This window comes from Lycium ferocissimum, chromosome 6 (genome assembly GCF_029784015.1).
Source record: "Lycium ferocissimum isolate CSIRO_LF1 chromosome 6, AGI_CSIRO_Lferr_CH_V1, whole genome shotgun sequence".
NCBI classification, from domain to species: Eukaryota; Viridiplantae; Streptophyta; class Magnoliopsida; order Solanales; family Solanaceae; genus Lycium; species Lycium ferocissimum.
The window spans coordinates 10,770,015-10,783,263 of NC_081347.1; the positions used below are offsets into that span (position 1 = coordinate 10,770,015).

The following is a 13,249-nucleotide window of genomic DNA, read 5'->3' on the forward strand; positions in this document are numbered from 1 at the left end:
TTACCTTAATTACGAATTGTTGAAATTTTATTTGGTTAAAAATTTATAATTTTAGTCTTACTAATTGGTTAGATTGGGATCGTAGGTCTTTCAAAGTTAAAACAAAAGGTAAAACAATGGGGCGATAATTAACAATAAGACTAATTTTTCAACGACATACAATATATTATTAAAGCAAATGGACGGTCAACTAACAGTACGAGTTACAAGCCTCATAGTACAACTATGTAAAAGATACAATTACCCAAGGAATTTTTTTATCTAAAGAAATACATAAATAAAATAGACTATAATATAGTGCTAATTTAACAATTTTGATATTTCAGAACATATAAAATCATAATCATATCAAGTATCATGTTCGTTTGATTCGTTTTTTTTAGTATCTTTTTTGTTTGACCTTCTATCACATTTATATTACACATAGGTGATGAATGATAGTATTTCTCTTCATACACTCACTATTAGGAATTTGCAGTTTCCCACGAACCTCCCTATCGAGACGTTGTCGATCGATAATTTGAGATTTGCGACGAGCACATTTTCAACGGATTCCGTGAAAATTTTACAGATTTCTAGTAGTGACTAGTAGAATTGAGCAAGAATGCTTGTGTTTTTCTCTCATAGTAGAAATTATCCTTAGCAGAAGCATCAGCTGAGAAGATCATTGCACCATTGACATGAAATCCATTACTTTCCAACAATCTCAAAGCATCAAAAAACGCATTCCCTTGAATTCCTCTCCCATCCACTTCATAGCTAGGAATTACTTTCTCCTCATCAAATTGTTCACTCCTTAAAACGAAAGCCTTCAAATAACCTCTTGGTGTAGTAACTTTATCTGTATAAAATTGATGATTTACATAATCAATTAAATCCCCATAGTTGTTGTATAACTCTATGTATGGCAAAATTGTTCGATAATATGGTGCAATAGTTGCTATAGATATAACACTTTGGTTCTTCAAAAGAGTTATTAATTCCCCTATGCAATAAGCAAAAGTTTCATTGTGCTTTGGGAATCTTTCATAGTCAATGTCAATGCCATCAAGGTGATAAGTGTTGACAATTGATTTGAGGGAAGTGAATGCATTTGATATCCATTGTTGAGTGTCTGCCGGCTTGTACCTGTTCAAATATAATATAATTAAAAGTTGTTTTGTTCAAATATAATATAATTAAAAGTCGTTTAGGTTAGGTAATTAAATGTATTTGATAAGCATCAGATTGAAAACACGTTTAGACGTTGAAGCTAATTTTAGAAATAACAGTTAAGTGGTGGAGCAGTGTTGAATTCAAAATAAAGTTGTCAGTGTTTGATAGAAATAAAAGTACCGATAAGTACTTTACCTATTAAACTGTTAAATGTCCTTAAACAATTTTTTTTTTTAAAACAATTCAAAAGTATTTTTATATATAAAGGATGAATAATGGAACTAGAATAGAGAGATAATAAAAAATCATGTTTATGAAGAGTATTTCGGATTATTACAAAAGATATAGGGACTAAATCGTATAAGGTGCAAATCAAAAGTGTTTATAAATTGTAAAATCATAAATTGGGACTAGCTAATAATTTATGACCTTTTGCCGGTTTTAGCTTATAAGCACTTTTAGTGTTTACCAAACGCATAGATAAACTAAAAATCAGTTTCATAATCTATTTGACTATGCTTTTAACTAGATGAGATACAGTCACATAATTCAACGATACCAGTTAAGGGTTTTTTGGCCGAGACTCCAACCAGAAAGGCTAGCCATGACTTTGACATTAGGGTGTTTGGATTTAATTGATGCAACTGATTCTGGGGTTAGTGTTGATGCCCAATAAGGTGAGAATTTGCCATTTTGTGGGTTCCCTGAAGGGTCAGCATCAATAGCAAAGCTGAGAATGAAATGGAAGTCAATGCCTTCATCTATTGGAACATCATCAAATGTTATTGGCTTGCCTGTTGCTCCAATATACTCCATCATTACTTTCCCATCTGAAATAATATTGGACATAGCTAAAAATTGAGCAAGAGGTTTTAATAAAGAGCTATACAGTTAAAAGTGTAATATATATACATATATATATATATATATATATATATATATAAAAAATTATGAGGTAATATATATATTATATATATAAAGATAATATTTATACATATATATAATATACATATACATATATATATATATATATATATATATATATATATATATATATATATATATATATATATATATATATATATATATATATATATATATATTATTAGGTTATTTAATAAGTGGAATTAGTCACCTGAAAAAGTATATTCTCATACGCACACACAAAATTGGGAACTATGCTATCTGTGTTTTTATTTTAATACAAACAATTACCTGTTGTGGTAGGTCATGACCTTAATGTGGTGATAAAAAAAAAAGTAATCATATTCTGTTAATACGCAAAAATTAAAACTCTACTTATATACAATGACGATATGAATTATTTATACATAAATTTAACTTGAGAAAAAAAAAATTAAAATTAAAGAAGAAAAAGCAGAGGAGGCGATATCTATGACTTACCACAGAGCTGCTGAAAACTGATCAACAAAGCAGTGATATGAAGGAGAATGAAGAGAATTTTAGCCATATTTGTGTTCATTCACAAAAACAAAGAAGAATTTAACCATTCCACCTTTTATAAACTCTGACAACGAAAATAAGATGTATAAGCCGGCAAAGATATTTCGACATACTTTAAGTCTAAACATGTGAAGCTGAAAAAGCTCCTTGTTATACAAGGCAAATATGCCAGTTGCCGGTTTTGGAAATCACAAGAAGTCTTGGAGAAAAGGTTTAATGGATTGTCACGTTTAATTTATATAATGAAAAGAGAGCTGAAAACGTATGTATATATTAGATTAAAATTAAAACTACAAATTAACATTTAGATTGGAAATTGATAGGACCAAGGCAGAGTAACCAGCGATATATTATTCATAATTCTCATCAATAGCCAAAATTTGTTTACGCTTTTTCCAGAGGTGGATACATTCTAAGTACTTCCTCCGTTCCATATTAGTTGTCCACATTACTAAAAATATCCGTCGTAAAATACTTGTCCATTTACAAAATCAAGATAGAATCAATTAAATTTTTCCTATTTTGACATTGACATTAATTGTTTTTTAAAGTAACTAATATTGATTAGAGTGCAATAAATTGGAGAGAGATAAGGGTAATATAGTAAAAATACACTTTTATTTATGATTTCTTAAAGGACGTGTAAAAAAAAAAAGTGGACAAGTAATATAAAACAGAGGGAGTACATTTTAATGAAACATATTTTGTAGCGCAAATCAATTAAAATACACTCACGGTGTGTCCGGTATGAATGAAAATGTTTTTTGTACAAAATATTCACTAATTTTATTGTATTCGGTACATAAAGAAAAATATTATTCTAAAAGTATTTGCATATAATCTAGAGACATATTGTGAGAGGTGGGATGGGGGGTAGGAGTGTGGGGAAGGGGCCAATAGGTGTGAGGGTGATGATGAGGTGTATTGGAGGGTGGCGAGGACATAATCAATATCTCAAAATAAGTGTCGGCTTAAAAATTCAAGACAAAAATTAGCAAATGCTTCCAACTATTCCCTTAGCATTAAACAAGTAGTCGCCTTTAATATAGCTCAATTCTCAAAAAACATCTAATAAATAGGTTAGTTTACTTATTAACTTCACATTGTATTTATTGATTTCTTAATGGGCTTAATTTTTACTAAAATGACACTTATTTTGGGACGGATGGAGCATTAGGGAAGTCATGTTTTCCTCTGTACGGAACACACCCTGAGAGCGTAAAATATTTTATGTTATCAATATAATATTTCAATCCTTATAGAACAGAATGTACTAATTTACTACTCATTCTTAATCATTAAGTTGACATTAATCCACAACGAAGCTTCCCGCAAAAACTCACCTTGGTTATGCAGTCACATGGTGACATGGCTACCAACTAAACATTTATTCAACATTGTACACGTACTAATTAACTGCGCATCTAATTCCATGATCACAGAGTGGACCATCAAACCTCTGGATTATTAATCTTCTTTATTGTCCTTGCTAGAAGAATATGATTCTTCTTCAAAGCTAGTGAATCTCACAAATTCTCATCAAGATAAAAGGTTTCTCTTGGCATGAACTGAAATATTCTTTTTATGCTATAACAAAAAGCAACAAAATGAATAGAGCTGTAAAGGTCAACACCTATTTTCATTGATTTGATCTTAAAAAAAATGAAAATACATCGATATATCATTTGTTTGATGTTACTCGAGTCATGGCTCTACTAAACAATGCATGTCATAGCAGTAGCAATACCATTTTCATAAACAGCATTTAACCAACCCGGCAACCAGATGCTCAAGCCGCATTGAAGCTGGGCTACTCATTGAAGATAAAAGTGCATGAACCCGTATGGAGTTTTACCATGACCAGATTATATCCATTGAGTAAATATAGGAGCCATAGCAACATAGGCAACAAGCAAGTCGGTAACATAGAGCCAGGGAGTGTCATCCCTAAAAGACAAAAACAACTAACTCTTTTAGAGCTATGACTTACTTTGTTTAATCCTAGTAGAAGAGACAAGAAATTCCTACTAACCAGACAGAAAGTAAGTTTTCACTCACTCCCACAGCGTTGTCGCACCTCTACTATTTTCGGAAACAATACTACAAGGCTCTATAGTAGCACGGAGCAAACAAAATTAAGTGCTACCAAATCTTCAATGCAACATTCTCCTGCAGAGATAGATTGGAAGCATCACAGAGCTTCCAATCTTCAATGCAACATTCTCCTGCAGAGATAGATTGGAAGCATCACAGAGCTTTTAATGCCTCAATAACACCCTGTTGAGTAAAGAATTGCATATTGAAAGGTCCATTGCCCAGACATAACTAGAATTATCAGCAACTACAAGGAGAATCAGCAAGATATCTTCTGATCATATCTCATAAAATCTCGGGAACTTAGCTCCAGTGGCACCAAACTTAGTAACAGGTCTAGTAGAATATAACACCATAGGGTTCTGGAAGGAAATTTTCGGAACTCTCTACGGTTTCTTCGACAACCAAGAAGTGGACCAAATCTTTGGACTTTTGTTTCAGATATCTGGACTTTCTTCTGAATTATCAGACTTGTTATGTTTCAGAAGATTATTCTCTGGCTTAGTTCTCCTTCTTTCTAATGCTAAATCATTCAACAATACCTCTTCTCATGGTGTTTGGAATTTTGAGATAATTGTGCCTTACTTTTCATCCCAGGCTGAGAAGAATACTGAAAAAGAGTGTCTCATACATACAGAGAATGATGATAAAATTATCTTCCTCTTCCAACAATTGCATTAGAAGAACAGATTAAAGTTTCAACAGAGTTGTTCTGATTCAGATTATAGACATAGAAAGAGGATCATTTTCTATCTTTATGCAGAACAATGATTAATAGGTTTGGCAGATTTGGCAACGCATAACATACTACTTAAAATGAACATTGACAGTTACATCAAGTTCCAAACTTGAGCACAATGGAACAGAGATGCAAACTGATTAAGATATTAATACAGGCAAGACTTGCCTTTCCTTCCCCGCATTATCTCAATCAAGATGGTAGTGTGCTTGGCTTAATAAGAGGAGAAAAAAAAAAAAAAAAAAAAAGCAACCTCTTGACGCAGTCGAATTGCACCTTAAACACTCCATTACCAGTTCATTATCAGGCAGTAGGTACAGCAACCATAGGAAAAAATGATAATGCCAAAGAAAGACATGGTAAAAACTGCTAGCTTCCCTCTGATCTTAAGGACAACATCAATAGTATGATAAGAATTAGGTATACAGTGCCATCCATGTCGAGCCTAAACTTATGTGGGCTTTACTCCAACAATCAAGAAAACTTTCCCTTTCTCCTTCAGGACAAAATTTGACTACCTCTAAAGAACAATCAAAAAATCCCCGAACGGGTATCAAATTGGAAGGAAAAAGAAAAGCATAACAAACAACTATGGCAAGAAGTAACATTGCATGTACTTCAACAAACAAAAAGCTAGACAAGTAGGGAAAACAATTTTGCATAAAGAAACCTCTTGTGTCAAGAATGTGTTATTCATGCTTGAAATGGTCTCCTGTGGCAATGCAACGTAGGACAAGGTTATCAAAATCCGTAAATAGAATACAACAAAACATTAAGAACATCAGCTCAACAAAATCAAAAAACATATCAAAGACTCGAAATCAGACACACTCTAAATAGTCACAGTTCTTTGCCTGACTTTAGCTTTCTCAGCATCAATAATAGACTCCACCAACTTAACAGAATTCTCCAACTCCCCTTCCCTATTCACAACCACATAATCAAACTCCTCCATATGCTTAACTTCCTCCCGAGCCGTTGCAATTCTCACAAGCAACGTCTCTTTAGTCTCCGTCTTCCTATCAATCAACCTCTTAACCAATGCATCTTCGCTCTCTGCCACCAAAAACACAAACACAGCAGAGTTTCTCAAGATCCTCCTCAACGTCGCAGCCCCTTGTATATCAACTCTCAACACTATATCCAATCCTTTAGCCATATGTTCCCTAATTTGCTGTTTCGGTATACCCTTATAATCCCCATACACTAAAGCATACTCCAACAACTCATGTCTCTCAATCATTCCCAAAAACTCATCTTTACTCATAAAAAAGTAATCTTTACCATCAACCTCGCCCGCTCTTTTCCCCCTAGTCGTCGCAGTAACAACAAAATGTATATTCTCCCTAACTTCTCTAAGTCTTTTAATCACAGCATCTTTACCAACCCCACTTGGACCACTAACCACAATGATCAACGGGTGAGGCTCCGGTGCCAATGGCTCGGAACTAAACGGGGATCCCACCGCAGCCTCGAGGGCTCGATATAATTCCGCCTTATCGGCGGTTTCTGGTGGTGGTATAGGCACATGGGTGGGTCTTCTTGATTCAGCCATTGCAGGAAATGATGACACAAAACGTCTGGACACAAGAATTGGCCTGTTTTTCAAGATTCTTGGTGTTGAGATGAATTGTGGGTTAGAGTTGGAAAGAGCAAAAGGGTTAGTGAGATTTCGATAGAGGAGAAATGGGTTGCGGTTAGAATTTGCTAGAGAGGTGTACACCCTGCGAAATTGCATCGAGTTTATAGAAAATGGTGTGAATTTGGGGGAGTTAGTATGGAAATGGAGAGTGAATTTTGCCAAGGTGGATAGAGATCGGAAGTAATGAGTGTTAATGATGGGCTATTTGTTAGAGAATCTTTGACTGGCTGGGAGAAGAGAATTGTAGTCTAGGGTTTATCCAAATTCCAAATCCCTCTCTTGTTTCTGGTGAAAAGAAAAACTCCTTCGCATTATCACTGTTATGAAATAATATTAAAAGTACACGATAACCAAAGATAAAACTAAAGCTAAAGAAGCTAGGGGAAAGAGATATATTTTATTGCTCTTTCAATTGATGTGTATAAATAAACTGAATTGCCTTTCTATTTATAGAAGAAAGGAAGTTGCTGTTAGGCTTTTCAAAAGTTCTTGTTAGTTGTACTTGCATGGCTACTTGCAAGCTACTCGCTACTCGCTACTCACAAGTTGTTTGCTTAATTACAAGTTTGAGGAAGCTACCTGCTTGAGCTACTTGCAAGCTATCTGCTTGAGCTACTTGCAAGCTATCTGCTTGATTGTAAGCTTATCCAGTTGACTTTGTATTTGAATGTACATCCATAATACGGTGTATTTATAACACTCCCCCGGATGTTAATTAATAGATATCTTGCCTCGTTAAAACCTTACTAGGGAAAATCGGCCAGTGGGAAAAATTCTAGTGAAGGAAAAAGAGTACACGTATCTAGTAATATGTATTGTTAGCTGCCTCATTAAAAACCTTACCAGGAAAATCCAAATGGGACAAAACCTTGGTTAAGGGAAAAAGATTACAATGCGTATTTACTCCCCCTCATTAAAGCATACACAATTCTTGATGATGATGTACTCCGATCTTGTATACCAACTTATCATATCTTGATGTTAGCAGAGCATTTGTGATCAAATCTGTCAATCATTATTTGACGAGTTGGTTGATGATCTGCAGCTTCCTTCCTTAGATAAAGTTGCATCATCGCCATATAATATTGTTGCAATCACGCCAAGTACATTCTTGACTTGATTCATAAATTGCTGTTATCCTTCTATGATTTGACTGTCATGTAAAACAGCATAGTACGATAGTAGTCCTTTATGCAAATGGATAACATATCTGGATCGAACTCTTACATCGATCAGATGAATGCCCTGTATATCAAAAACAGACAGCATTTGTTAGGATAAATACATGCATGCTCGGGCTTTCATTGGCAATATGCTATTGATCTTATTTCAATATCTCTATGAAGGAGAGAAATTATATCATGTTCATGGTGATAGCAAGATAAATAAATGCATTCATTGCACAAATATATGGTACGTCAGGACCAATATAATTTTCTCATTTCAACTTATTTTAGCAGATAATCTACTACTTTTGGAAACTCTTAAAGAGCTCCAAAAATATTCAAGTCATCAACTTGCACAATAATATGAAAGCTTCTGATTATCATAAAGAGACAAGGGTAAACATGATTATCTTTGTTCCCTTCGTCAATGAATATTCACTAAGGTGATTAAATCACATTCACGTTATCTGATTTAATCCATATAAGGATTATGAACAAGTTCGCCAAGAACTTGTAATATTTGGACTGCATGTCTAATAAATTTTACGCTTACTAAGATGTATCATATCACTTGGTAATTATTTCTACGTCAGCATGCTTTAAGAGACGTAGAACTCAGATTCTCACAATCTTATACAATATTACGCGCCATATTATATCAAAGATATCGTCGACGAGATATCATTTTGTATCCGTTTGGAATTCGACATAACTTACTGAGAGCTCATCACTTCATTATTTTCAGATACCCGAGCCTCCCATAAGGCTTCATGAAGTGTTATGTCGTAGGCTCTTCAAGAGCACATTGCCTCCTTATAATGATCCTTTAAATCATTTGCTCCTTACCCTTTTCAAAGGTTATCACATTTGGAACCGAGTGGTCTACCATGCTCCATGCATGTTGTAGACTTTGTCTGTTACACTTCGGAAATTCCGTATGTGTCGCCTTGTGGATAGGCTAATGTGAGCTCAAGGTGATTATGAAATCCTTATGAGATCAAGGGAAGTATTAGATAGCTTAAGGTGCATACTATGAGATTTCGAAGTTATACGAATATGCGAAGTTTAGTTTGTTAAAGGGAGTGAAATGTAAGTCGTGTCCGAAAAGGTTTCTGCTATAATTGAGCTAATGTTTAATTAGAAAATATTTCAAGGGGCTGCTATAGGGCCTATTGTATGGTTAATGAAGTGTTATATATGTGCCAAGAAGATTCCACGAGGACTGGAAGTCAAACGAGTCGACGAGAACAAAAAAGCGAAATTTTTCCAGTTATACGGCCATATGTACGGACCGTATAAAATATACGGCCCATATAATGGTCCGTAGGTTTTGTCCAGATAAGGTTGATCCCTGGTATGATTATACGGTCCAATTATACGGACCGTATAAATTGTACAGCCCGTATAGTAGGCCGTATAATCGGGTCGTCGCATTTTTGTTTTAAAAGTGGGAACGACCCTTACTCATTTTTTCATTTCCCACATTTCATCCAAACTCTCCAAAGCTCCAAAACCCTTCTCCAAACATATTTTACCCAAACCCAAGAGATTATAAAGATTAAATAGCAAGAATCAAAGTGTTCATGGTTGGTAGATTTCAAGAAAGCTTGAGCATTGTAGCTAGGGTTTTTGGCACAAGTTGATAGCTGCTCCAAAGCTTGTTTCTATGGGATGAAAAGGTTAGTTTCCATGCTTATTTCATGTTAATGAGAATGATTGGTTGTAGCAAAACTTGGGTAGAAGGAGAAAGTAGAGAATGAAGTCTAAATGTAGCTTTTATGATGTTTATGAGCAATGAACTATATTGAGTCATGATTATTAGTATGATATGGACATAATCAGGTTATGGGAGGTAATAATGGTGATGAAGAAGCATTACATAAAAATGTGCTAAAACGGGTGTAAAGTTATTGGCATAAGTTGAACATAAGGGTGAATATTGAAGGCTTAATGTAATGTGACTACTTGATTATGATATCATGTGTATTATGGATGTAATTGTGGTTGTTGGGAGTTGTTTAGTAAGATGGTGGAAGTTGATGAAATGGGGGAGATGCTGCCCAATTTTCATTAGATCATGAGTTATTCTAGTTTGGGTTTAAAAGTATCATTAAGGCTTAACCATAGTATGAATCCTTTTGAATGTCGATTATTCAGCTTCGACGGTGATCGTAAATAGTTAAGAAGACGAAGAGGTATGTAAGGCTAACCCTTCTTTCAATAAGGCATGGTTCCTTGGCTATATATATATATATATATATATATATATATATATATATATATATATATATATATATCCTTCCATGAGTTCTATAATGTCCTCCAAATGATTCTATCTCTAAAGCTACTAAAGCTCATGATTCTCGAAACTTTTACGATTCTACTACTTTCCTTATGTGATGGTCGATCCTCTAAGGATAGATGTAATGAAACGATGATAGTAATGATGTTGGTGATACTTATGAGCTCTTATGTATATGTGTCTATGCATGACTATTATGTAATACCGAGCTTATATGGCCGGGTATGATACCTATTGCACGCACACCACTGCAGTTGGGTAAGGACAACATTGAGCCTTGGTAGGGCCAGGTATGCATGGCACCGAGCCTTGTCATGGCCGGGTATGTGAAACCACCAAACCATCATGGTCGGGTATGCTATGGATATGAATATGTATATGAATACGGATACTAATATGGATACGGATATAGATATATGTATATGTTTATATGTATGTACACGAGCACGCATTAGAAATGGAAGGTCCCTATGAAAGACAAGTAAGTAATTATGATGATGGCTCTACTATCTCCCGATTCTCCCATCTTATGCTATTTCTTATGCTGTCTCTTATGCTCCTATTATGATGTTGATTATGCTTTACATACTCAGTACATTATTCGTATGCGACGTCCTTTTGTTTGTGGATCCTGCATCATGCCCGCAAGTGAACAGGGAGACAGGCTTGATCCATAGATTCCATATTTAGGGACTTTATAGAGGAGCTCCACTTCATCAGAAGCTACAGCTTTTGGTATTATTCTTTTGTGTACATACCTATGGGCAAGGCGGGGTCCTGTCCCGCCTATATGATGTTACCTACTCTTCTTAGAGGCTCATAGACAGTTGTGTATGGTTAGATGTCTTGTAGCCTTGTAGGCTCACATTTTGTATATCATTTTGATAGCCTTGTCGGCTTGCGTATATGGATATGGGCATTGTTATTAATGATGGTATAAAAATGCGTTGTTACCCAATGAGATTAGCATGTATGATGGATAGAAATTATGACTAAGCTATGTGGCTCACCTAGATGTAAATGTGAATGTACGGAAAGAGGAGCCCTGGTGGGTTAGCACCGGGTACCTGTCATGACCCTCCGGTTGGGTCGTGACACTGTCCTTCATGGACATTAGGGTTGTTCACGGTTTTGGTTAAAACCAAAACCAAACCGAAAATTTAACCAAACCGAATAAAAAAATCGACATTTGGTTTGATTTGGTTTTAAATTTTAAAAATCGATAATATTTGGTTTGGTTATGGTTCTATTAAAAAATAACCGAATAAATAACCAAACCAAACCGATAAATTATATACATAAATTTTATAATTTTTTATATGTATAATATTAGTTTTTCATAAATAATTATAAATATTTTATACCTTTTAATCATTAATTTGATTTTTAGTCTACTTATTTCACATGATTGTTTAAGGCCCATGTTTTTAATAATATGTCCAAGCCCATGATTTTAAGTCTTTTAACTCTTTAAGTGTTAAGTGTAAACATACTAACAGAAGCTCACGTTAGAGTCCAATGTCTTTAACTTAAATTTTTAATCTTTCTTTGTCAGCCATTTGTTTTTAGGTTGTTTCTTCCTTTTTTCGAATTTATACTTTTCTTTTTTCTTGTCTGAATGGATCCTAAACTTCTAATATTTTTCATATGAAAAGGACAGAGGTTGTAGATTTGGATGTTCCTATAGAAGATACTTCAGTAACTATAAATAAAAGTTATCGTTTGAGCGAAAAAAAAGACATGTCTTTTTCAACGTTTTAATGTTTTACTGATAAGTCTCACGGCTGCTAGTCATAAACCGAAAAATCGAACCAAACCGAACCAAACAGACAATAACCAAACCGGTGGTTATTATTTTAGTTGGTTTGGTTATGGTTTTAGACATTTAAAAATCGACTAATTGGTTTGGTTATGGTTTTAATCAATAACCGATCCAAATCGAACCATGAACACCCCTAGACATTAGGAGCATTTTGCCGATGAAATATGAAATAGTTGGGTCAGCAAATGCTTCCAACATTTGACTCGAATTATCTAAGGATCATACTAATGATAATTCACAACATATTTCTTAGCTGCATAGTCTCTCCCCCTTATGTTAGAAAACTAACACATGTCTCCATTTTTTCTGGAAAATTCATCTGTGTACATCATGGTATATCCATTAATCATATACCGCACATCAAAAGCTATAAGATGGAAAGCTCCCGACCCTGAACTAATTATGAGGGGAGAATTTATCATAATTTATTGGTCTAAAGCATACACGTGCCGTTGTCTGTAATATATCATTTCTCAAACCAATATCTGAAGCTCTATTCTCATAAGCAATGGTTTAGCTATATTATGGAGGCATCCAATGCCAAACTAGCTTAGATATAAACCAGCATTATCAAGATGAATTGTCTTGATTACATAATTTGAAAATTGTGCTTCCAACTCAATTATTTTGAGCAAGCAACTTTGTAAATGTCAAACTGCAAGTTGACAATAAAAGTACATGTGGCTGTCTCATAGATGCATCTATATCAGATATCACATCGCAAGTGAAGGGGCCCACATTCACCTTTTATATTTTTTAGAATTTAGGGGATTCAATCTCAACATTAGGCCGGGTGTAATCAACTTATCGTGAGAACAAGCAACACAAACAAATTCTTGAAGAATCTTCTAGTTATTCAATATAT

General features: G+C 34.4%; 2 protein-coding genes and 1 long non-coding RNA gene across 3 annotated transcripts; all 3 read right to left on the reverse strand.

Moving 5' to 3' along the window:
* Positions 1 to 265: 265 nt before the first annotated feature.
* Positions 266 to 2,701, reverse strand: LOC132060648 (chitinase 2-like). The gene is made up of 3 exons (XM_059453629.1): positions 2,560 to 2,701; positions 1,715 to 1,985; positions 266 to 1,128 (listed from the first exon to the last, which is right to left on the reverse strand). Exons 1-3 carry the CDS (start codon positions 2,636 to 2,638, stop codon positions 576 to 578), a joined length of 903 nt encoding a protein of 300 aa, XP_059309612.1. The 5' UTR covers positions 2,639 to 2,701; the 3' UTR covers positions 266 to 575.
* Positions 2,702 to 4,468: 1,767 nt separating this feature from the next.
* Positions 4,469 to 4,804, reverse strand: LOC132059303 (uncharacterized). The gene is made up of 2 exons (XR_009415538.1): positions 4,652 to 4,804; positions 4,469 to 4,566 (listed from the first exon to the last, which is right to left on the reverse strand). It is a non-coding gene; the product is annotated as an uncharacterized LOC132059303 (long non-coding RNA).
* A 1,290-nt stretch (positions 4,805 to 6,094) lies between these two features.
* Positions 6,095 to 7,201, reverse strand: LOC132059304 (guanylate kinase 2, chloroplastic/mitochondrial). The gene has a single exon (XM_059451881.1). The coding sequence runs from the start codon at positions 7,188 to 7,190 to the stop codon at positions 6,285 to 6,287; it is 906 nt and encodes a 301-aa protein (XP_059307864.1). The 5' UTR covers positions 7,191 to 7,201; the 3' UTR covers positions 6,095 to 6,284.
* Positions 7,202 to 13,249: the final 6,048 nt, after the last annotated feature.